Genomic DNA, 25,605 nt, shown 5'->3' on the forward strand with positions numbered 1-25,605 from the left:
AAAGTTGGTCAGAAAATCGACAATTAAAATGTTCCATTTTGAACAATTCCAAGCAGAACTTTAAATCATTTTGAAGTATATGGACATATAAAATTGAAATACGAAAAAATGCAGCTTAATCCACAGAATACATACTTCACCCCAGTTCCCATAGTTCCAGTGAGGACAGGGTCCAGCATCACAGTGCCTGGTCTCTGGCGGCTTCGTCCTCTCATCACAGTTATTGGCAGAACGTCCTTCTGCATCCTGGCACACCACCACTCGACGTTGGAATCCACCTGTGCAAGTGCTTGAGCACTAACATATTTCACTCATAAGCAAACAACCCCAGAAAACAGTCTCATTTAAAAACATCTTCTGCATAAAACCACAATATGTATAGGTTTTGGTGAATTGGTGAGACAATTTAACAGTTTGTGCAAAAGTTTGGTGCGAATTTTAGCATTTTAAATATGCAAAACTTTTTGAGACATTATTATTGATCACTTGCAAAGAAAGGATTTTACAAGTAGAATCAGTGTGTGTTACAGGAAGGCCATTTCACCTACCAAGTCTGCATTGGTGTTTTTCTCCATATGAGACATATAATCTAACCCCATTCCTATGCTCACTCATTATATCCTTTATTCTTCTTCTTGTTGAAAGATCTAATTCTCCTTTAAAATCCTGTAGCGTATTGGTTAGAACGCTCGCCTTGCAAACAAAAGGACCTGAGTTTGATTCCTGGGCAGGTCAAAACGTTAGGCAAATTTCCTTACTCCACATGCCTGTTTACCAAGCAGTAAGTAGGAACCCAGTTGTTAATCAAATGGCGGGTTGTTTTCTGAGGGTAATGATAGCCTTCCAAAAAAAAATAGCAATTTGGTCAATCAGTTCATGTCTGTTTGTGGGACACTGCTATGGACAATTGGCTGCCATGTTGTATCCACAAAATATACAGCCAATTCACTTTGGAGTATATTCTGTGGAGCATTTTGAGGCGTCTTTCCTTTCTCTCCAAGGTCTTTCCTTTCTCTCCAAGGTCTTGGAAAGAGTTGTCGCCTCCCAACTGCGCTCTTTCCTTTCCACCCAGTCTCTTTTTGAACCCCTTCAGTCAGGTTTCCGTGCTGCCCATAGCACAGAAACTGCCCTGGTCAAGGTCACCAATGACATCTTGACCATCTGTGACCAGGGCTCCCTCTGTCTCCTCGTCCTCCTCGACCTATCGGCAGCATTCGATACGGTCGACCACGCTATCCTACTCCACCGCTTGTCCTCCCACCTCAACCTTCAAGGCACTGTCCTTGAATGGTTTAGGTCGTACCTTTCCCACCGTCTTCACTTTGTCTCAACGAATGGCTTCTCCTCCACCCCCCGTACTGTCTCATGTGGTGTCCCTCAGGGCTCTGTCCTCGGTCCCCTCCTCTTCACCCTCTATATGCTCCCCCTCGGTGACATCATCCGCAGACATGGGGTTAACTTCCACATGTATGCGGATGACACCCAACTCTACCTTTCCTCCTCTACTCTCAACTCCACGACCACCGATGTCCTGACAGCCTGCCTGTCCGACATCGAGTCCTGGACGAGAGACAACTTTCTTCAGCTCAACGTGCGAAAAACCGAGGCCCTCCTGATTGGCTCACGTCAGCGCCTCCGCACCTCAGGCGCTGACACCATCAGCATCCAAGGCTGCACTCTCCACCTCTCAAAGCCAGTCAGGAACCTCGGCGTTTTGTTCGACCCTGAGCTGTCCTTTCTCCCTCACATCCGCACTACAACTGGCACCGCCTTCCATCACCTTCGGAACATCGCCAGACTACGGCACTACCTCACCCCTCACGCTGCTGAAACCCTGGTCCACGCCTTTGTCACCTCAAGGCTGGACTATGGGAACTCTCTCCTCGCCGGCCTTCCCGCCACCTCCCTCCACAAGCTGCAGGTCATTCAGAACTCTGCAGCTCGTGTACTGTCCCGCACCAGGCTTCGCGACCACATCACTCCCACCCTCGCTCGCCTCCACTGGCTCCCCATCCCCCAGAGGATTGATTTCAAGATCCTCATCCTCACCTACAAGGCCATTCACGGCCTTGCTCCCTCCTACCTCTCCAACCTACTATCCCCCTACCTACCTGCCCGTACCCTCCGTTCCTCTGGCTCTGGTCTGCTCCACATCCCCCGCCCCAACCGCCCTACCATCGGTGGTCGGGCCTTCAGCCTCTCAGCCCCCAGGCTCTGGAACTCCATCCCCCAGTGCCTTCGCCTTGCTTCCTCCCTTTCCTCCTTCAAGGCCGGTCTCAAAACCTTTCTCTTTGACCGTGCCTTCAGCTCCCCTCTCGACTCTCTTCCCCCTCCTCGCTCCCTCCCTTCCCTCCCCTCACCCTGACCATTTCCCCCCTCCTTGCTCCCTCCCTTCCCTCACCCTGACCATTTCCCCCCTCCTCGCTCCCTCCCATCCCTCCCCTCACCCTGACCATTTCCCCCCTGCTCGGGTCATGACCCAACTGTGCAGCGCCTTGGGACGTCCTCCTGACGTGAAAGGCGCTTTATAAATGGAATCTTGTTGTTGTTGTTGTTGTCTTGAAGACATGATAAGGCACTATATCAAATGCAAGGATTATTATTCTTTATAGGTTCTACAACAACATTTCTTAAAAAAATAAACACAGTGAAACAAATCTCTTTCAGCTATGAGTATAACTTACTGCCCCCCAAGGTCCTGTTCTCCATTGACTTCCCCCTGATGGATTGTTCCATGTGTTCTGGCTGGCAATATCGTGGGAGGGATAGACCTGCCGTGGATGTGGGTAGTCATGCTGTGGGAAGTGGGCTGGATAGTCATGATAGTCCCGGGGACATGGAGGGAGGCTGCAATCCTGCTCTTGTGCGGGTCTCTCATCAGGATCACAATCACTCCCATCTGTGATCTGGTGGTGGTAACTTGCACAAACCACTTGGCGGGTCACTCGTCCAGGACCACAGCTTACAGAACACTGTAAAGAAGAGAAGTGGGTAAACACTGAAGGAAGAGAAAGAACATGACTGTTACGCAATAATCCAAATTTACTACAAATTCATTTCATTGTCATTTATGTTTTTTTTGTGAAAGATGCTAAACAAATGCAAGTTGTCATCATTATTATATGAAGAGATTACATCAGTGTTGCTTGGTGCTTAATGCTGAACTGGGAAAATGGTAGGAGAGTACCTCTCCCACTGTCTTCATTTTGTTTCCACAAACAGCTTTTCCTCCAGCCCCCGCACTGTCTCGTGCGGTGTCCCTCAGGGCTCTGTCCTCAGTCCCCTCCTCTTCACCCTCTATATGCTCCCCCTTGGAGACATCATCCGCAGACATGGGGTTAACTTCCACATGTATGCGGATGACACCCAACTCTACCTTTCCTCCTCTACCCTCAACTCCACGACCATCGATGTCCTGACAGCCCGCCTGTCTGACATCGAGTCCTGGAAGAGAGACAACTTTCTTCAGCTCAATGTGTGCAAAACTGAGGCCCTCCTGATTGGCTCACGTCAGCGCCTCCGCACCTCAGGCACTGAGAGCGTTAGCATCCAAGGCTGCACTCTCCACCTCTCAAAGCCAGTCAGGAACCTCGGCGTTCTGTTCGACCCTGAGCTGTCCTTTCTTCCTCATATCCACGCTCCAACTGGCACCGCCTTCCATCACCTCCGGAATATCGCCAGACTACGGCACTACCTCACCCCTCACGCTGCTGAAACATTGGTCCACGCCTTTATCACCTCAAGGCTGGACTATGGGAACGCTCTCCTCGCCGGCCTTCCCGGCACCTCCCTCCACAAGCTGCAGGTCATTCAGAACTCTGCAGCTCGTGTACTGTCCCGCACTAGGCTTCGCGACCACATCACTCCCACCCTCGCTCGCCTCCACTGGCTCCCCATCCCCCAGAGGATCGAATTCAAGATCCTCATCCTCACCTACAAGGCCATTCTCGGCCTTGCTCCCTCCTACCTCTCCGACCTACTATCCCCCTACTTCCTGCCCATACCCTCCGTTCCTCTGGCTCCGGTCTGCTCCACATCCCCCGCCCCAACCGCCCTACCATTGGTGGCCGGGCCTGCAGCCTCTCAGCCTCTAGGCTCTGGAACTCCATCCCCCAGTGCCTTCGCCTTGCTTCCTCCCTTTCCGCCTTCAAGGCCGGTCTCAAGACCTTTCTCTTCGACCGTGCCTTTAGCTCCCCTCTGGACTCTCTTCCCCCTCCTCGCTCCCTCCCTTCCCTCCCCTCACCCTGACCATTTCCCCCCTGCTCAGGTCATGACCCAACTGTGCAGCGCCTTGGGACGTCCTCCTGACGTGAAAGGCGCTTTATAAATGGAATCTTGTTGTTGTTGTTGTTGTTGAAAGGCGATCTATAAATGAAATGTTGTTGTTGTAGTTATTCTGGAAAGAGGAACTCCCATGGATGACAGATCCATTTTTAATGGTTTCTTGTGATCTTGTGATATAGAAAATAAAATAAATGAAATATAGACTATATTTATAAAGTTATGCTGCATTTGTGCCAGTCAGCAGTTATCATATGTAATGGCACCAGCCAACACTTGAACTGATTGGAGGGCACTGTATAGAACAGTCTTGACCATATTTAAATTTTTAAAAATCACATCAACTTCATAACTAGGTCGGGCAGGTGGTTGGTCTACAAGGAGGAAACATGTACAAAATGGGCTGGACAGTTCGATTCAATTAAGTACCAAGCCTTTCACCCCAACCACCCTAAAACACAATCATCAAGGTTATACATTCCATCAAACAAATACAAGTAATGGAAAGATGAAATAACTTACAGAGGACCACTCCCCCGCACGCCACTGCCCACAAGGACTGAAGCAAGTTGACACCTCAGGAGGGCGAGGCAAATGGGCACAATATGATTCATCAGCTACTCCTCCGTGAGTATCTCTGCAGCTGACGTAGCGAGCTTGTGTTCCTTCCCCACATGTCACAGAGCACTGCAACCACACATTGTGAACAATCACATCAAAAGAGAAGGAAATGCCAAACAATGGGGTCTGATACCCAGTGATTTCCATCAATGGAATTGAAAGTACACCACACCGACTAACAGTAACACCGCTCTGACTGGATCTGGAAAGAAGATTTGGAGAGGAATCTCTGCAAAATGGTGTGATGTACTTCAGATTTTAGGGAATGGGAACTCACTTGGATTGCATAATAAGGAATCCAGATTCCATTTCATAAAGTATACCATTCAGATAAAATATTTGCACCCGAATTTGGCGCAATATATTAAAATTGAATCAGGTTGTTATAAATGTTACAGTGTTCTACCCCCTATTAATATCTGGTGGAGGATCATAAATGTTAAAGCTGTTTTATTTTATTTCTGAGTTTCTTAGGCTTGTACCAATATGCAGTAAAATTAAGAAAATGATAAAATGTTACTGTTTTTCATAAAACAATCTTTTCAATTTACTCTTGTGATCAGGTGGTATTTTTTTAGATTGAAGACTGCCAGTTTCACATATGCCAAACTGTCATTTTGGGGCTTCTCTCAGAATCATACTGAAATTATCCAATATCACACCCAGTTTAAAAAATTGGAGCCCATTAATTTTGTACCAGTAATTTCTGTAACAAATGGAGGAAGAGGTAGTCAGTCAACGCTTCAGAACCACTACAAAGGACAACTTATGATGGGATAAACTATGGGATATACAAAGGACAACTTATGATGGGATAAATTATAGTAGTTCAGGACATATGTGCATACGATCAGTAGGAAGGTGGAAGGCGAACTAGACGGACCTTGGTCTTTTAGAAGACATATCACGTCTTCTAGACATCTCAAAGCGCTTCACAGAATATATTGTAGAGTGAATTGTTTTGTGGGCGAAATGCAGCAGCCAATTGCACACAACAAGGTCCCACAACCAGTTATGGATTAAGTGACCAACTTTATTTTATTTTTTTAAGGTGCAGATTGGCAAGACCAATGGCTTGGGAACTGTGTGCGTTGTTGCTCGAGTTTAACCAGCTAAAATTGCAAAGCTGGCCATTGGAAGCATTGTTTAGCAAGTTTCTCACCGTTTATACAACTAGGACCATCCTACCCATTCGGCTTGCAACTGCCTTCATCGCATTAAGCGTCCGTGCATTCAGGAAGGTAGAAGGAGAACAAAAGGCAAAGAAAATTTGAAGAGCAGTTGAGACTTTCTTTCTTGTGTGTTCATTTTGAGTTCAACCTGAAAGTCCGGTGACTTTGCAGTAAAAGGATGCAAAAGGTTACAGATGACAAAGTGGAGAACTACTCAAAACAACTGCAATATCACCTCAGAAACTGCTTTGTCACCAGCTCTCCTGCTCTCAAATACTAGCTCCACTCACTTTTACTGGCTTCTCTAAGAGCTCTGAGACACTATCCTGTGTGGAGGGCGCAATATAAGTGCAAATTGTTGTTGTTTTCTACTGAAGTCGCTTGCACAAATATTTAGGCATTTACAACACACAAAGGAGTAGACTCAGACATAAGCTAAGCATTATTGCAAGTACACATCTATTCTGCGCCAAATGTACACAAATCATTTGCTTTTAATTGAAGTGTACTGTTGAATTCGATTTTTTTGACCCGTATTTTCTGTCCCTTATCTTATGAAAATTGAGTCACTTACAGGTGTCCAGGATCCATATCGCCACTGGGTCATCATTCCTCTTCGAATGGCTGGAACTGCAGTCGTTAGCATGTGTGGTGTCTCTAAACAAGGAGGCAACTCACAGTTCTGCGTGTTAAAGACCAGATGAAAGAAAAATCAAAAATCGTCAAATGTGAAAACAAACACTGTAAACTATATTATTGCAAAGTGACTGTCAGTTTTCAGTTTCGTAGTCAAGAGATTTTGAAAAGAGAAATGCAACAATTTTTTTAAAATTTAATTTACCGGACAGAAGAAGCCCATCATGTCTGATCCAACCAATCGGTTACACTTTACAGATGTGTTACACAGCAAAAAATCAACATGGTTCTCACTCTTGATCACTATTGAGAGAACCCTATTTGAAGTTCATAATAATGATTATGATTCCTGCATTTTATATAGCGTCCTCAACATCAGTTTTGGGGAAGTTACTGGAACCTATCATCAAGGACAGAATGACTGAGCACTTGGACAAGTATGAGCTGATTAAAGAGAATCAGCATGGATTTGTGAAGGGTAGGTCCTGTCTTGACAAATCTAATTTTTTGAGAAGGTCACTAACATGGTGGATAAAAGAGTGCCCATGGACGTTGTCTATATGGATTTTCAGAAGGCATCTGATAAGGTCCTGTGCAAGAGATTATTTAGCAAAAATTAAAGGGCATGGATTTGGAGGTAACCTTGTGACTTGGCTTAGTTGGGAGGCAGGAGACAGAGAGTAGGGAAAAGGGGAGTGTTCTCTGATTGGCGGGGTGTAACAAGTGGTGTTAAATTACAGAAGATAACAGATTCCCAAGGATCTGTCCTGGGGCCTCAGCTTTTCACCATTTATATGTACATGTATATATATATATAAATGATTTGGATGAAGGAATAGAGAGTTGTATATACAAATTTGCAGATGACGTAAAGTTAGGAGGCACAATAAGTTGTGTAGATGGGAGCAGGAAGTTATTAAGGGACTTAAGACAGATTAAGTGAGAGGGCAAAACTGTGGCAGATGGAGTTCAATGTGAGGAAGTGTGAGGTCATCCACTATGGATTCGAAGAAAGCAAATTAGAATATTTTCTTAATAGTGAGAAACTAGGAACCATGGAGGAGCAAAGGCATTTGGGTGTCCTTGCACAAAAATCACTAAAAGTTAGTTCACAGATACAAAAAGTAATCAATAATATAATAATCCTTGCATTTGATATAGCGCTTTTTACGTCTTCTCGATGTCTCAAAACGCTACACAGAATAGACTGTAAAATTAATTAACCGTATATTTGTGGGCAAAACACGGCAGCCAATTGCGCACAGCAGTGTCCCACAAACAGTCATGGATTGAAAATGAACAATTTATTATTGTTTTGTTTTGGAAGGATTATTATTAGGCGTGTGGAGTAAGGTAACTTGCCCAAGGTTTTGCCCTGCCTGGAATCGAACCCAGGTGTCTCACTTGCAAGGCGAGTGCTCTAACCACTGAGCTACAGGACTCAAAAAGGCTAATGGTATTTCCTCTGATGGAGAATCCAGAACAAGGGGGCATAATCTTAAAATCTGAGCTGGGTAATTTAGGAGTGAAATCAAGGAGCACTTTTTCCACACTATGTGGAAATCTCGAACTCTCTCCCCTAAACACTGTCCAAAATGTTAGATCAATTGAAATTTTCAAGACTGAGGTGGATATATGGGGCAAAGGTAGGTATTTGGAGTTGAGGAACAGATCAGCCATGATCTAATAGAATGGTGGAACAGGCTTAATGGCCTGAATGGCTTACTCCTGTTCCTATGTTCCTTCAAGGCAGGAGGGCACTTAAAAGCGCCTCAGTACACATAAAGTGTCCTGACTGTATTTGTCAGCAAATGTCTAAGAAGTGGAATGCAACTGGTGGAGAAAATAAAATTAAGTTCTGGCCAATAAAGTGATATCATCAATAAGTAACACTGAACAAAATTTTAATGAGATACATCCTAATTTTGTAATTCCCCCTCCCGCAAAGGCTCCATTTATCCAATGAGAGACTGAGATGTACAGGCCAGGATTCCTCAGGTTGAAACCTGGTGTGTGCTGCATTAAGTGATTTTTGTCAGGGCAGAGGTTGGGTTTAAGTGACCGCAATGTTCTGGGGTAGGGAAGAGAAAAAAATTAGCCAAGTTTTACACTCCTGATTATTATCCAGCAACCTACTGCTGCAAGTGTATGTATGAACACTGGATAAAAACAGGAAGCTCAAAAAGAAAGCTCAAAAAGCCTGCTGACACTCACTGGCGAGACTCACACATGAAAATAAGATGACCAGAATAAAATACAAGAGGACACTTGCGAAACCATACCACAGCGGAAAGAAATTTAGTCAAAAACAAGGGCAAGAGGAGAAAACGGGCAAGCAAAACAAAACCTACTTTTACCTGGCTATCTCTTGGGTGGGTTGCAGCATTGCATTCTCTGTCATCGATAACTGTACCGTAAGGCCCTACAACACACCGCACTGCACGCATCTGATACCCTTGTCCACAAGTTGCAGCGCACTGCAGCAAAAATCATTAGGATAGAATATTAGAGTCTGTCATGTACACATGTTCAGGAATTAATATTTGTGAATAAAACAAAATTAATCAGTCCACCGCAACTCAAAAATATTCTTATATCGCTCACATTACACATAAAAGAAAAATCACACAAAGCAAAATGAATAATTATCATCACATTTTCTGAAGCATATTAACATGTCATCGAAACATCTCAAAATATTTCACAGAAATTTTACAGAATTTGTAATGTGTATTTGTAGGTGAATATTCACAAATGTTTTCTTTTCCCCTTAATGCAAACTTTGCAAGTCCTGTTTGTGTTGCTCAGGTAGACTCAACAAAGTTGCCACTGAGAAGGGTGTCACAGCACAAAAAGATAATGAAAAGTATGGTCAAAGAGGAAGGACTTGAGACGTATCTTGAAAGAGGTGAGGAAAAGGCGAGGCGAAAGGATCAAGGTCCAGAAAGTGAGGGCAGAAAGGCTGAAAGCCCATCCACTGATTGTGGGACGGTCAGAGCAGGGAATGTGAAGCAGACCAGTGCTGGCTGCGCAGAGTTGAGCAGGCAGGGGGGTTGATAGTTGGGTTTTAGAAGGTCGCAGAAGTAGGGTGGGACATGGCGGTGGAGGGATTTAAAAGATGAGGATCCTGAACTCAATCCACTGGGGGATAGGGAGCCAGTGGAGCCAGGTTAGGATGGGGTGATAGGCTCGTGGAACCTCGTGAGTGATTCTTCATATAACAGTGCTATCCCGGACACTGGGTGCCAAACCAGCAAAAAGTGTTCCATTTTCCATTTTGCAGCACTATCACCCATTATAGCTTAATAAATTCAAAATTAACCAAAAAACAAGTTAGTAAATAATTTCATTCACTCAATGAAATAGTCCCAATTGACTGCAAGATCAAAAAAAAATTAAAAGCTTAAACTAAAATTAATTAAAAGCGATGACAGCCTTCGAATTCCAAATACTGTACATAGAATCATTCAACCCGCACTACCAGACAGGTGTGCTCTTCACTCTTCAGTTGGCAATAAATACTGATTGGCTGAGATTCAGCCAAGCACTCACCGGTCCCCATGCTCCAACCTGCCACGATGCACACTCCTGAAGTTCACACCCCCCTGCAACCTCTGGCTTCGTACGTGGGTTGCAGAAATTGTCACTGAGATGCTCATCATTCAAGCGACATGATACCTGCCGATGCCGCGTCCCCTTCCCACATGTCACTAGGCACTGCAATTATATATCAAATTGCTTACTAGCCATTCAAATTCGAATCTACGATTACATATTTCTTTTACTTCTTTATAAATATTTATTCCAAAAGCCTGGCCTTCAAATCACCTTTTCTCTGTTTAATATCATTGTGGCATGAAGGTCTTAATTAAGGATCTGCTTGAGAGGAGTCAGGGCCTTAGTTATTTTAACCATCTTCCCTTCAGATATACTGTAATCCCATCTCTACAAAGTCAAGCAAAATAAACTGCTGTCAGACTTCTCTTTCAAATGCCAATCTTCAGCCAGTAGGTGTGACCCAGGTTAAGGACATATGCACACATCAGAATTCCTTCCCTTTCTGGTTAACTGCCAGGATTTTCCTTGATGAAATCTCCCAATCCATCCTTTGCTTGGACAGCTTGGTAAGAATCAAGTTAAAAAAAAGCTTGCCACAGAATGAATTCTGAGCTGAAACCAATCCTGCCACTGCGTCACTTTTTCATTAGAGCAGCATTGTAAGATATTGAACTTAATTAAGGATCTGCTTTTGAAAGAAAATGCACATGTCTGAATAGACAAGATATTATTTGACACTGCAGAATATATTCAAAGCAACGGGTTAAAATGAAGAATGCGACAAGCATAGCATTCCCTGTGTCTATGTTTCTTTACTTTTCTATTGTACGTTTGAAGACTCTTCAGCTTTTACTAACCTCACTCCATTCACTGGCTGTCCAGTCAGGGCAGGAAAATTCATTGCATCTCTGGGATATCACATTTTGTTGCTTATTGCACTCCCGGTCAACAAGGCGTCTACCAAGGTTGTTCATGCAGTATGCCTCCCGGGTTCGCACACCACGTTCACAGGTTTTAGAGCACTGAGGAAAGCAAAGAAGCCATTGAGAACATTTATCTTAAAGTACATGGGCATGAACAATCAAGAACTCATGTTACTTCTCTACACAAACTTTAAACAACGTTTGTAAATACAAAATTGCTGCTCATTTCATATTATTATTATAATATAGTATTTCCTCTTCTCTTTAAATATAATAAGCTCTGTGGAGTTCACCCAGTGGGCCTACAATCTTTTGAAGTTGATGATGACCCCCTTGCCACCCCCAATCCAAGCCCGGCTCGGATGCAAACCCTTGACTATCCAGTCACTTTGTCACCACCCGCTGGATTACTCCAATGCACTTCTTGCCGGTCTCCCCAGCTCCACCATTCACAAGATCCAGCTTGTTCAAAACTCTGCCTCCCGTACACTGACCTGGACCAAACTCCGTACCCACATCTCACCAGTTCTGTCCAGGTTCCACTGGCTGCCCATCACCACATAAATCGACTTCAAGATCCTCACTCTTGTGTTCAAATCCATTAACTCCCTGGCACCTCCCTACCTCTTCGACCTCCTCACTCCCCAGTCCACTACCTGGTGCCTCCACTCGACTGGCACCGGCCTCCTGCTCGGCCCTTGCACCCTCTGCCCCACCATCAGAGGTTGTGCTTTCAGCCACATCCCAAAACTCTGGAACAATCTGCCTCAATCCCTCCGCCTTGTCCCCTTTCTCCCCTCTTTCAATTCCTGCCTGAAAACTTTCCTGTTCGATCGTGCTTACGGCCACCTCCCCCACTCCCCGTGGCTCGGAGTCAGGCTCCGCCACTGTTAAGTGCTATGAGTCCCTACCCTGCGTGGAGGGCGCTATAGAATTGCAAGTTGTTGTTGTTGTATCCTCCCGACATACAAGGTGCAATATAAATGCAATTAGTTGCTGCTGTTGTTGATGTTAAATAAAAAGTATACATTATTCTCAAGGAGGGGGGGAAGACAGATAGAGTCCAGGTATGGCTGAAATACCTCCAAGGAAACATTAACAAAGCCAGGTAGGCCCTCATGACCCAAAACAAATGTGGAGGTGCAAACCAAGTCCCCAACACTGCAAGCCAAGTGGTACGGTGGTTTGAGCTCAACAAGTCTCATCCCTCACAGTTAATAATTATTCTTTATATCCACGCTATTTGCACTGCAATACTATCTTTGGTACAGCTCATGGGTAGTGTGGCTTCTTATCATCATAGCTTCCTTTTCAAGTCCAGATTTTTAAACTCTTTTCCAATTTTCAATGGAATTGTCCAGCCAATGATGTGGTTTTAACTGTTACCTGTGACCAGGAAGTATAGTGCCAGCTGGTTATGTGGCAGTCACCATGACAGGGCTCTCTGTTTGGAGGTTTTGGCTGAAAGCTACAATATCTGTCATCAACGGGCTCACTTGGTCCTTCATCCTGGTTATACTTCATGCAGTGAATGTCTTGCGTTCTGTACCCCGGTCCACACTGTGCCGTGCACTCACTTTTACCAAGGACCTGCCACCTGCAATCAAACCAAAACTGTTTACATTTTAAAGTTCTATTTTTGTGTTATTAAACAAAAACATTTTGAAAAAACTTGGAATTACATTGGAATTCCTGCTGGAAATGGACGGGTTTTAATTTTACTTCTGACACCATCCCTGTGGTCTCTGTGATTACCACTGCTACTCAAGTACAAAACTCAAAGTGATCAATCATTTGGGTGGGTGGGGGGGGGGCGCGGGGAAGGAGACAGAGTGAAGAAACATGATGCAGAGAGAGAGAGAGAGAGTGAGTGAGTGAGTGAGAGATGGAGTGTGATCATGCTAGATTACACTTTAAACCATTTCCCAAGGGTAAATTAAATGTTTCAACTGACTGCACCACAAGTACATTTCAAATAAAATGGTTTCTTCAATGATAAACTTCGTCAAACCTTGCTGAATTCAAATGTCAATCTGTTCAAGATTCAATAGGATTTTTTTTATCTGCATGAAATAGTTCACTTCTCAATGAGTGCACAATAATACGGGCAACAATTACCTCACCTCCCATCCATGCCTATATCTGTAAACTTAAATCAGAGTGGTATCACAGAGCCACGTCTCTGAATGCCACATACAATTAAATTTACACTGATATGGTGCTTTTCACGTCGGGAGGTCATCCCAAGAAACTTAACCATTTTGGCTGGCCTCCGGAGCTGAGGTGGGCGAGGAGGGGAAAGATGACTGAAAGTGCGGTCAAAAAAGTTTGTTTTGAGGCAAACCGTGAAAAGGAGGAAACAAATTGGAGGGACCTTGTAATGGAATTCCAGAAACCGGGCACCACGTCACAGTCGAACAGCAGTTGGGGACCAAAAAGGCTGGAGTGCACATTGGTGAAGCTTGATGTTACGGGCGCCTGAAGTGAAAGGGCACTGACGGGAGACAAGCATGAGAGCCTCAGTCTTGTCAAGATTCAACTGGAGAAAGGTTGAGCTTATCCAGGAGGCAGACATCAGCCAGACAATCGGTCAGAGCAGCAGTGGCTTGGAGTCAAGGGTGGAGGCAAAGAGATTGAGTTGCAAGTCATTTGAATGCACATGGAATTGAATCTCATGTAGGTGGATGATGTTGCTGAGTGGGAGCATATAGAAAGTGAAAGGATAGAGCCAAAGAAACCCTGCAAATGACGAGGTGGATGAGAACAGTAGCATTAGAAATAAAGTGGAGACACTGGGATAGGTACGCATGAAACATACCCCTAGCCTTAGAGATGCTCCAAAGTACAGAGCTTGTCCTGAAAATTTGAAGTGGTCTACATGATGTTTCGAAAATCATGTTCAATGAAAGATCAACAAACATGCAACTCACCTTAATTCACAGTCTGTGTTGCAAGACTCAGTGATTGGGATAGGTCGAGGCAAATGCTCACATCTCTGGTCAGAAACAACCAAGTGATCACTCTTTCGCATACAGACAATCTTTCGAGCTCGTTCACCTATATTCCACAGATTAAGAGAGGTGGTAAACCGGACGTGTTTAACATCTATTCAGCAAATGTATTCAGCCTACCCTCTTCAACCCTCTCACGAGTTCCTGATCATTCAATCATTCTGTTTTCCAGAAGACGCACTTTAATATTCTCATTGTAACTCTGATACGCCTCCATCCCCTTGCTACATTGTTCCTGTTTGTCCTGCAGTCCCCTCCCTTACCCACTCCCATGCTCTAAATTAAGCCAGCAACTCATCCCTGTCTGACTTCTCATTCCATGATGGGTGAGTTTTCAGCCACTTTGGCCCTGCTCTCTGGAACTCTCTCTTTAAATCCTTCCGCCTCACACTCTCCGTCTGCTTTCAAAACTCTTCCAAAAACTTGCTTGTTGGTGTCAGCCTATCTCCGCTTCCTAGCTCCTTCTGTTTTGGGAGGTTATGAGTTTAAGCCGCAAATTGGAACTCATTAAGGCTGACACACCAACGTGGTGCTGGAGGGAGGAGCATTGCGTTGGCATGGAGAACACTACATTTGTCGGGGTGCTGCGTTCGCGTTCGCCTTCAAAAATAGTCACGAGGCTTCACAGTAAATCCTTTGAAGCGCTTTGAGACATTCAACGACATAAGGAGCAATGTCAAATAAAATAATTATTATAATTATCATCGTCTTTTTCACTGTCCCTTTTAGTCACCTCTCTTCTACTTCTCATCGCAAATCTCTCACCCTGCATGGGGTCCCACTCTGCCTCTGTGAAATGCTGTGAGTGTTTTCCAATGTGACAGCTGTTATGTGAAAGCTGTTCCTTGATGATATTGCACCTTTTCATGACATTGTTGTCGACAAATTCGCTACCACGTTCTCCCACAAAACACGGAGTCGCTGCACATTACAGTCTATCCCGTGAAGTGCTTTGGGACATCCTCCCAACATGAAAGGTATGATACCAAATGTAAGGATTATTACTTTTATTATTATTAATTTTGATGTTAGATTTAATATTGGAACTTCAGTATAAAGCTACTTCTGACTTTTTGGTCATTTAATTATTGCAATTGCAGTTCGTTTTCTCTGAACAAGACATATCAGGACTGTATGAAGCAGTATCTTTTAAAATGGAAGTGATAGGGATAGCCCTGCAGCAGTCACTGCAAGATGTTTCTCCAACTGAGGGCAATTAGCCCACCACAGAGGATTATACTCAGAGAACTATTGGAATGCATGGAAAACTGTCTTCAGCTTTATGACCGAAATCAGATGTTGAATGTATATATATACCTGAGGCATAAAGGTTCTGGGTGGAGGAGGGTTGGGGTGAAAATGAACTTCAAAGTTATGGCTCATTTCCTGACATGGTTGATTCTCTTAAACCTTTTTTGTTTTTTTTGTAGGCATTTTCAGGGGAAAATCACCACCAAGAGAGTAAGAGAGTGAAACAGGCTCATTCTATCTGCAGAAAGCAATGCACCTCCAGTAGGATAAATGTTCCCACAGTGTTATAGATTTAAAAGAACATGGCAGAGGAACTGAAGATAGGTTTCAGGGGGAAAAGCTTTCTGCACATTTAACAGTCAAGCACACCTGAAAGAAACAATCAGCCACATTTTTCTAAAAAATAAACTTAGTGATGGTGGGGGGGGGGGGGGGGGGGGATGACAAAGGACCTGCCGACCTGTTCAGGTGGACCATAGCACTTTGAAAAGAGAAGGGAGATTAGCTGGGTGATCTGATCAATAATCCTCTTGATAAAATTGTTCATTCACTCAATGACTATTTGTGAGACACTGCTGTGCTCAAATTGGATGCTGTGTTTGCCTACAAAGCACACAGTCACTTTTCTTTGCAGTAAAGCCCATGAAAAGCTTTGAGATGTTTCACTGACATGATAGGGTGCTATATCAAATACAAGGATTATTATATCCATCATCAAACATGAAATGGCATGAATTGGAGTGAAATTAATAAAAAAGGTTTTAAAGAAAGGACTGAATGAAACCAAAACTTAAAGCTTCCAAGTCAGCTTCTCTTGAGTTGATAAAGTTAAGGAGGTTTGAGCACTGATTAGTAATATATAACTGTGGCTATTGATAGTAACTTTGAAACTGTATGAACAATTTCAGTTTGGACTCATACTTGGAAAGTATTTTGTTTCTAAAAATTATGCTATACATTTGAATTCTGCTAACACACGCCTTCAAACTTTTTTTTTAACAGTTTTGTTTTTGATTAATAAAGCAAAATATTAACAATAGAAAATAATCATTGGAATTTACCTTGACACAGTCTGTTACACTCTTGCCATGAAGCATAAGGATCCCAAACAAATTGCTCCATTTGGTCTTCTATGGGTATATTAAAGGAGTAACGCACGTCTGGATTGTACAAATTTCCTACAGATAAAACCTACCAGGATTAAGAAAAGAGTTCATTTATTTCAGATGTTTCTATTTTCTGTTTTCAACCCAAAGAATTACAGGAATTAACCCGACGCTAATAAACTGAAAACAATTGAAATAAAGAGTTAAAGGGCAATCCCATTAAAACACCCCACATCCTCCCTCCCTTGGCAAAGCATGCATTCACTTTAGAGCACAAGTCTGCTGTGGGCCTGAGCTATCCGAAAACGCACTGCATATTTGTTGACTTGCTGAGTTCAAGTACTAAAAAGCAGCTGACTTCCAAATTATTTGGTCATCAATGATGTCGCTTCTGACATTTTTCACACTGTATATTTGGTATACACAATGTATTAGGAAGCATAACTTTGCGAAGGAAATGTGCAGTGCGCAGGATGTGATCTTGCCGTTGCTCCCTGCAAATGCATTCGTTCAGCACAGGAAGGAACGGCAACAGTAACATAATAAAGCAGAGTCTGGGATAATGGACCCAGATGACTGTGTTACAGCAGGCTGTCCTTTACAATCAAATTCTTTAAGGAAATAATACATACCTGCAGAATCAGCTCTTCCTCAATTCGATCAGTGCAGTTAATGCGCTCCACAGCATTATCCGACCCACTGTATTCCAGTTTGGTTCCCTGTACGCTGATTTCTCGTTTAAACATGCTCACCACAAAGTTTCCATTCAGAATGAAACTGCCTTGACTGTCAGATAAGGCTAAAATGCAGACAATAAATATCCATAGTGAAAGAGATAAAATTTAATGAAATGAATCACGTATTGCATCAAGATGAAAGTACACTAGGTACCACAAAACAAAGCATAAAACAGTGATAAAGCACATACTGCAATGTAGAAAACCTTATGAAACTCACAGTTCCTGTTTACTGGGGTTGCCATTATGGAATAAGCTCTCGTATAGCATGCAATAGTGCTGCTATTTTGAAATATCTGAATCTAAGTCCTTGTAATTCTCAATACTGATCTAAAAGCATGGGGAATACTGTTTTAATATACTGAAGGGATTAAAAGATAATGCAAGGATTGAGTTCATAATTTTCCAAACATTTCCACCAGTAACTTTGTGTCAGCTGATGTTCTTCACTTTATTATGGGACTTTATTTCTGCACAAACTAAAACCATACAATTGGTGACTGGATTATATACCTGTTTTTAATACAAAACTCCTGGTTGATATTTGTCTAGATTCTAGTTTGCAAACATTTCCTTTTATCTATAAATGCGAATTGCAAAATTCTACCTGCGGGTTGCAATCACATCAATCATTCATTATTATCATTCAATAATTTATAAATAACAAACACCATTCTCACTTGTCACTTGCCAAACCCATTTGTCACTGCAGACGTTTATCCACAGCGGGAGAGAAGTCCACCTCAAGTGCAACTTGCTTACCTAACTTGAAAGGGGCTAGTGATGACTGATGGAAAAACAAACCAATAGGAAATATTATTTTTAAAACAAAAGTTGTTTTAATATTTAATGAAAATAACCGCATACATAAAGCATTCCCTGTGACAGGTGGAAAATAAACCTATTTAATCAGATGCTGCAGATTGCATTCTTCCTTCCCAACTTGGCATATGCCACTGAGTTATGACAGTGTGAGTGAGGCCTCTCTTTTAATCAATGGTCCTTTTCAACTAAAAAGAAAATAACTGCATACTTGAGAAGATTCGATCGTCTTACAAAAGTGATTTGCATTTCAAATTCTCCTAGAAAAATAAATTTTCTCACAAGAAAGCAGTAAAAGGAGGAAGCCAGATTTCCTCAGGATCATAAGCTTCAAATAATGTTTATGCTGGATGGGAATGTTTGTTATCGTATTGAATTTGGAGTGGACTATGAAGGCTTCCTCGATACTTAGGACACTGAATTAACAAGTTGTAATATGTCTCCTCTCAATGCTTACCAAGGTAGTTGTCATCATCTGGCTTCCCAGAATAGCTGTGCTGACGGATGTCAATATTGGTTGCTCCTGAAGGTATTCGTATCACCTCGTTATATCCTATAAAGTAAGTAAATATTCATTTACAAACAAACTGAAGAAGATAATCTGTTCATTAACATTCACAACCGCTTCACTTTCATATCTAACCTAATGTTTGGGCAAAATTACACTCTTAAAAAACAAACCAGCTTCTTTTCCAAAAAGCACATTGGGAGAAACGCCCTTCTCAAATACTGAGAAGTTTAACATCCACTTAAATAACAGACAAAGAGAACCTTTGTTTAACATCTCCTCCAAAGGAAGGGACCTCCAAAAATGCAGAACTCCTCTAACCTGCAATCCAGTGTCAGTCTAGTCTGTGAGTGCAAGTCCTAACATGGGGTTTGAACCACAATCTTCTAACCTAGAGGCAAGAGGGCTAAGCAGAGTACCAGGTATAACAACAAAGAATTGGACCACAAAAATATGTTCAGATAACATTCGGTAATGACGACCCCCCTGGAGCAAATCGGTACATTCATGCCTTCATCACAATGTAAATTGTGATAAATAGTAAATAATGAATTCAATTAAAAAATTCATTCTCCTGGTAGAAATTGGAAAATGGCAGCCTGTGTATAGTTTACAGTACACCCTCGTGGACTCCCATCAAGCTCACAACACAGTGGCTTTGTTGACCAAAAATCAAGATGATTTTTTTTAAAAAAAGCTATTGAATCAACTTTCTACCACTGGATCTCGCTGTAAAAAAAATGTTCAGATATATGCCAACATCAACAGGGTTTCAAACTTCCTCATATAACAGTGCTACTTCATGGTGACATTGAACACTTTCTGACCACTACCAAGGATCCTTCAGGACACACAATTCTGTATAAAGTTTTGGAATTGAACGCAAGCTGATTAAAATCGACCATTAATAAAATCTCGTTTCTGCCATCACGCTGCAAAACTACCTTCCTCATCTTCAAAGTCTCGACATTAATCCATTAACAGGAAACAATACCCCTGCACTACATCTAGATGGCTACTGAGAGCAGATGGTACTGCAATTAATTTTTAAAATGCTTTATTTTGGTCAGACTTACATGGGCAAATATAAGGAGAGATACTGTGAAATGAGAGATAGTAAAGGGGGGAGGTGCAAACATAAGACTGTCAGTAATTTGAGTCTTACTTAGAGTCTTGTGCCTTTCTTTGTGCCAAAGATTCAGGCACAAACCCAAACCACTGAAATTAAGTCCACGTTAGTTCACGAGTACCTACAATCCAAGATTTGTTACAATTTTGAAACTGATACAACTACCTGAAAACCCATCAAAAATTTAAAGCAAAAAAGGGGTTTCTCCAAATATCTCAAGCATCTTGGCACTTAGGGTGCAACAAGGAAACTCATATCTCTAGGTTCACTGTCAAATACAGGAGCAGTTCTGCTATGTTTTCTTCCTGAAGAGCACTCAGGTTGCTCACAGTAACCAAGGCTCATCTCTTGTGGACTCCCTGAAGCACTGAGTTAGGAAGCAGTCATGCACTGCATTGATAAGCTGCTCGGAGTCCTCTCCATTTAGGAAATTCCAGCTAATGTTAGGAAGGGGAAGTTCTACTAAAAATCTCCTAACAACAACCTTTAAATGTCTGCACAGAACACACGGAACCTCTTTAGTAAATCATTCTTCAGACTCAGACATTCAGCCATTGTGCCTGATAATGCTACACAATTTGTGGTTTTATAAATGAGATCATTAGTGTACTTCACCATCGTGAAATAATTATCATTGAAGCTGCCACCTCATCAGCTGCGATTATTTTGTAAACGTGAAAAGAAACTGTGTTTTCATATCTGGAAATCTTTATTCAATTCGTTGAGCGAAACTTAGGTAAAATTGTCAAAAGGCCTTCACTCTTTTTTAAAAAAACAATCTGAACAACGCCAAAATCAGATTTTGAGGTGAAATCAGATTGCAATAATATTGCCCACCACTTGAGGGCACCAGTTTGTTTGACCCTGATCTTAGGGGACAGTCACAAACATACTTTCAGTGCAACACTAAAAAGTTTTTTTCAAAAAACTGTGAATTATACTCTGTAAAAGTTAAAAAAAATGAATTTAACTGTGAAGTAATTTCCATAACATTGAAACATTGGTTAATTGGCTCTGAGATGCTTACTGTTAATCAGAGATAATGTACATAAATGCAATCACACTGCACCTACAGACTGATAGTTGGGAGTCATGAGACTGTTAATGTCACGCTCCATGGCTGATGGACAGTCTACTGGACAGAGCTAATTGTAAGGAATGCATAGTAGCATTATTATTGTTCCAGTCATGGAGTACATCACATCGACCAACTACCTAAACTACCCATAAGAAGATAGCAGTGAAACATTAAATTACTGCAACTTGAAAACAGACTATTTAAATAATAATTTGTTCATGGACTCCATCATATCATCAATATATTTTAACACTATTACAAGCTGCCTGTTATAAGATTAATATGTCCACCAAATCCTCAAAATGTTAATTTTCTTCTTTTACAGCTAAAAAGCAAACAAGAAATCACTTGCTGCATTCTTTTGCCAGGCCTACCATTCAAAAGAACCAGTTTCCATGGGAATTGTCATTAAAACAATCTTTGGGACAGGGTCAACACGTAACCCTTTAAATTTCATGATGAAAGATTTGTTCCTCGGCCAGCTGCAACAGTCAAGAAGGAAAATGAACCCGAGCACTCACAAAATTGCACCCAACAAGCACAAATCTCTGGGTTTATTCACACGGCTAGGAGCGAAGCAAATCATTTCCAGCAGTGAAGTGATGCAGAATGGAAAGCTGGATTTGTACAGAGCTTTGTGCATTTTCAAGTCTCAGATATCAAGTGTTAGATTTTTAATGTTAATCAAAAAATATAGGAACATACATTCTAGAAGATTATTGCAATGTTAAAGTAAAAAGGTTGTAACTGGCAGTTCAATAAAATTAAAAACACTGAACAGCACATAACCTGCTCATCTGTGAGAGGTTGAAAGGATGGCTGATGTCAGAAAATAACAATTCACACGGATACACTAGGAGATGCTCTGGAGATGTTGAGGTTGGTGTGTACTGGGTGGAATTTGGATTTCGGCATTTAAACAGCCATCAGAAACCCTCAGCTTTGAAACTGCAGTTTAGTGGAGCCACCTGAACCCCACAATCAGGTTGCTTCTTTGACTAATGGATGTTCCTGAACAATATGACAAGGCCTTAAGAACATATTTGGGTTGACATCACATCATAAAACACAGGTCAGCACTGAAGTTGTTTATGGTATCATCTGAAACACTATTAAATTTCAGGCTTGAAATCACTCACTCCCTCCTGTCCTTTTAACACAATGTGTGCAATCTTCCATTTAAGTGAGTAAAGGCTGCAGCATCATTTTACTACCCACCAGGAACACAAAATCCCTCCAGCTACTAGCTAAGTAGACAAATTTGATGAAATGGGCTATTTATTATAAGTGCACATTCTCAAAGCCACAACATTTCATGATAAAAGCAATTTCTTCTTGTAGAGGTTTTCTCAAAGTCATGAATAAAATCTCAGTGTTCAATAGTTTGTGGTAATGTTTGAACTCTGATTTTAGATCATGCAGTAGAACACCATTTATCCACAGAGCATTTATCCCAGGACTTTTGTCCTCATAAGCCTTCGAAGCAGACAACAGCCCAAGGCCTCGGAGATAATAATAATATAATAATCCTTGCATTTGATATAGCATTTTATCATGTCTTCGAGACATCTCAAAGCGCTTCACAGAATATACTGTAAAGTGAAATGACTGTATATTTTTTGTGGGCGAAACCCCTGGCTATTATTGGCCAGATATATATTGGCCTGGCTATGCAATACTTCATACACAACTTCACATGTAAGCGTTGTTATTTTTTGCTGGGTAGTGATGTTAAATCTTCATAGACTCAAAGTGACAAATTCTGGGGGGCGGGAGGTGGGATGGGGGATGGGGGTTAGTAAGAGAGAGAGACGGAGAGAAATAGAGAGTCAGAAAGAAAGAAGGCTTGGGTGGTCTATAGTGACAGTATAATTCCTAATGGAGCAATCTTTTAGTTGGCACTGCATCCAAACTATATTTTGCAACATCTAAGTAACACTGATTGCTTATCCACAAAGGGGCCAGTGCGAATAATCAGCTCTTATAATCCTTCCCAGGATCCATGTATAATTTGATCATTTTATTGCATTTGAAAGATATTTCTGAGATTCTGAGATCCTGAAAAAGCTAATGCTTTGAACTCAGAACCAAGGCAATCTAAAAACTTAACTAAAAAACACAAATTGATTTAAAATGGATTTTTGTTTTGCTTTTATACAATTGCTATTGGTCCGATAACATAAAGATATTATAAAAATGTTTTAGAAAGTTACTACAAATTTGCACAGAGCAATATCCTTCAAACAACCGTAAAGGGAAAAGTCTCTTTTTTTTTAATCAGGTAGATCGATAGTCGGAATCCTGGTGGATGCATTTTGGTATCTTTAACATCCACCTTAACAAGCAGACGGACCATGGATTAATGTCATCGCAGAAGACAGTATCAAAGTACTTAAGCATCTTCACCAACTTTCCAAATCACAATATCTTCCAGTCAACATTACTCACCATATTGTACATTATTAAAAGTACCAGCCAGGGTCCGGCACGAGGAATTATCTCCACCACATACCCCACACTTATCCCGCCTGGCTTTGGAATTCAATACATGATCGCATCCTGCTTGCTAGAAAAGAAGCATGGAAATTATGGATGGGCATCAGATAGCTGCCATTTCTCAAGTTATAACTTATACATGGAGGCACTTTCTTCATATGCTCAACATAAAATTATTTATAGGAAGGAGGAGTTGACATTAATTTCTAAACGCTTTATGTAGAATTACAGGAAATAATAGAAATAATAGAAGGCTCATCTTCAGCAGGTAAAATACTATGGCGATTATGCATTACTTTGTGACAAATGACACAACTCATGAAATATGGAGAAAATGAAGAGAAGAAATATTTTTAATCAAAATTACTCTGGACTTTGAAGACTGTTTGCAATTGTTGTCAGTATAAATTTCTTGAGATTGGACTTCACCCACAAGCATCTCAATACACTTCTCTGATGTGAGAAATGGATTTATAGGAATTCTGTACAATATAAAATCTGGTCAAAAATCATACCCTATGCAAGTTGTGTTTTTACAGCCCTGCCCCAAAATTAGAGATATTTTTACAGCAGAAGGACGTGCTAGGCATTTAGTAAGATCCAAACCTGGATGCACCTTGTCTAGTCCATGCAAGTGGACCAGACAAGGTGTCAATTGAAGACGTTTTCAATCCAAGGTGCCAATCTAGAGCTATGATTCATTTCCTAAACTGGCAATGAGAGAGATATGCTGCCAAACAAAACCTCTCTGCTCAGTAGGAAGTCACAATTCCTTAGGTTGACATCCAGAGGTGAAACCTGTGCCAAGCATCAAATTTCTTGGCAGTCAAGGTGGCTGAAGATACCTGTGGGTGTCATCTGTGGATTACATTCAATCTGCAAAATAACCATGGCTGCCTTGTTGAGTGAAAACGTAATTTAAAAAAAAAACAAAATTACATTGGTATAGTGCCTTTCACTTCGGTAGGACGTCCCAAGGCACTGGATAATCAGGGATTTGGACCTGAGCTGGGGGTTGGGATTGGGTGGAGGGAAGAGAGGGTAGCCAAACGTGCTGTTGAAGAGGAGGGTTTTGAGATGCACCTTGAAGGAGGCAAGAGAGGAAGCGAGCTGAAGTCCTTAGGGTGGGAGCAGAAAGGGCGAAGGTCCGACTGCCCATAGTGGGACGGGATGGGCGGGGGACTTGGAGCAGCCTGCTGAGCGGAGGGAATGGACAGGTTGATATGGAGTCAGCAGGTCCCAGAGGTAGGCAGTGGCAAGACCATGGCAGTCTTGAAAGCAAGGACGAGCATTTTGAACTCTATCCTCTGGGGGATGGGGAGCCAGTGGAGCCGGGTGAAGGTGTGGTGATGGGGTCACGGAGCCTGGTGCGAGAGAGGACATTAGCTGCAGAGTTCTGGATGATCTGCAGTGTGTGGAGGGAAGAGTTGGGATGCCCAATAAGCAGGGAGTTGAGCCTAGATGTGATGAATGCATGGATGAGGGTTTTGGTGGCCTGAGGGGTGAGGTAGTGGTGGAGCTGGGCGATCTTGCGGAGGTGGGGGAAGGCAGTGTAGGGCATGGCATGGATGAGTTGTGTTTCAAAAAGCTTAAGCTGCAGGGATTTGGTTGATCTGCAGCAGGTGTAGGGAGCGGCTGGTGAGTTCAGCAAGGAGGGTGTTGGCTGAAGGTGATCAAGGCATTGTTGGAGGTCTGTGCCTTGGGGGTTTCAGCAGCTGGTGGGTGGGAGGGAAGGGAGAGGTTGAAAAGTGGGCAATGTGGCAGAGGTGAGGGACAGTGTGCATGAGTGAGTGAGTGAGTGAGTGAGTGAGTGATAGCCTGGATGCAGGGTTTGAAGGATAGTTGGGGTCAAACAACCTGCAACAGGGGGCATCATAACCAAGCCTGATCCTGTCCCAATGTTCACAAAAGATACTTTTACAGGAGAAATCACTGATTCAATTTCAAAAGCGAGAATCCTTGCTGATATTTCTTCTTTCAACACTGGAGACATTGAGTCAAACTATTGTGTTTCAACCACTGTCCAGCTGAGATGAGCTAATAGCACAGATTGACTGGATATAGAATACCAAATCTTCAATATAAGTAAAGCTGAGTTTCACTCCAGAGTCACATTACCAACTGAGCCACAGGGAGCAAGCAAATGAGAGAGTTGAAGCATTTCTTTTTAAACATTAAAAAATTCAACTCAGCAACAAAAAGACTCAAAAAAAGCATTTTGTGGGCACTTTGTGGAGTCCTGTAGCTCAGTGGTTAGAGCACTAGCTTTGCAAGCG

The 25,605-nt window shown here is 42.3% G+C and overlaps 1 protein-coding gene across 1 annotated transcript in view; it reads right to left on the reverse strand.

The window, feature by feature from the left end:
- Positions 1–25,605, reverse strand: part of LOC103179428 (A disintegrin and metalloproteinase with thrombospondin motifs 20) — a 185,357-nt gene that overhangs the window by 72,887 nt on the left and 86,865 nt on the right. The window contains exons 15-27 of the mRNA XM_042334947.1: positions 23,282–23,399; positions 18,576–18,671; positions 17,192–17,358; positions 16,515–16,644; positions 14,122–14,248; positions 12,578–12,788; positions 11,126–11,290; positions 10,263–10,427; positions 9,068–9,187; positions 6,649–6,756; positions 4,804–4,968; positions 2,685–2,972; positions 136–297 (exon numbers count right to left, since the gene is read on the reverse strand). Coding sequence (XP_042190881.1) covers positions 136–297; positions 2,685–2,972; positions 4,804–4,968; positions 6,649–6,756; positions 9,068–9,187; positions 10,263–10,427; positions 11,126–11,290; positions 12,578–12,788; positions 14,122–14,248; positions 16,515–16,644; positions 17,192–17,358; positions 18,576–18,671; positions 23,282–23,399 — 2,022 coding nt within the window. The remainder of the gene's footprint in view (positions 1–135; positions 298–2,684; positions 2,973–4,803; positions 4,969–6,648; positions 6,757–9,067; positions 9,188–10,262; positions 10,428–11,125; positions 11,291–12,577; positions 12,789–14,121; positions 14,249–16,514; positions 16,645–17,191; positions 17,359–18,575; positions 18,672–23,281; positions 23,400–25,605) is intronic.

The sequence above is a fragment of the Callorhinchus milii genome, unplaced genomic scaffold, assembly GCF_018977255.1.
Source record: "Callorhinchus milii isolate IMCB2004 unplaced genomic scaffold, IMCB_Cmil_1.0 Scaffold5, whole genome shotgun sequence".
Taxonomy (NCBI): domain Eukaryota; kingdom Metazoa; phylum Chordata; class Chondrichthyes; order Chimaeriformes; family Callorhinchidae; genus Callorhinchus; species Callorhinchus milii.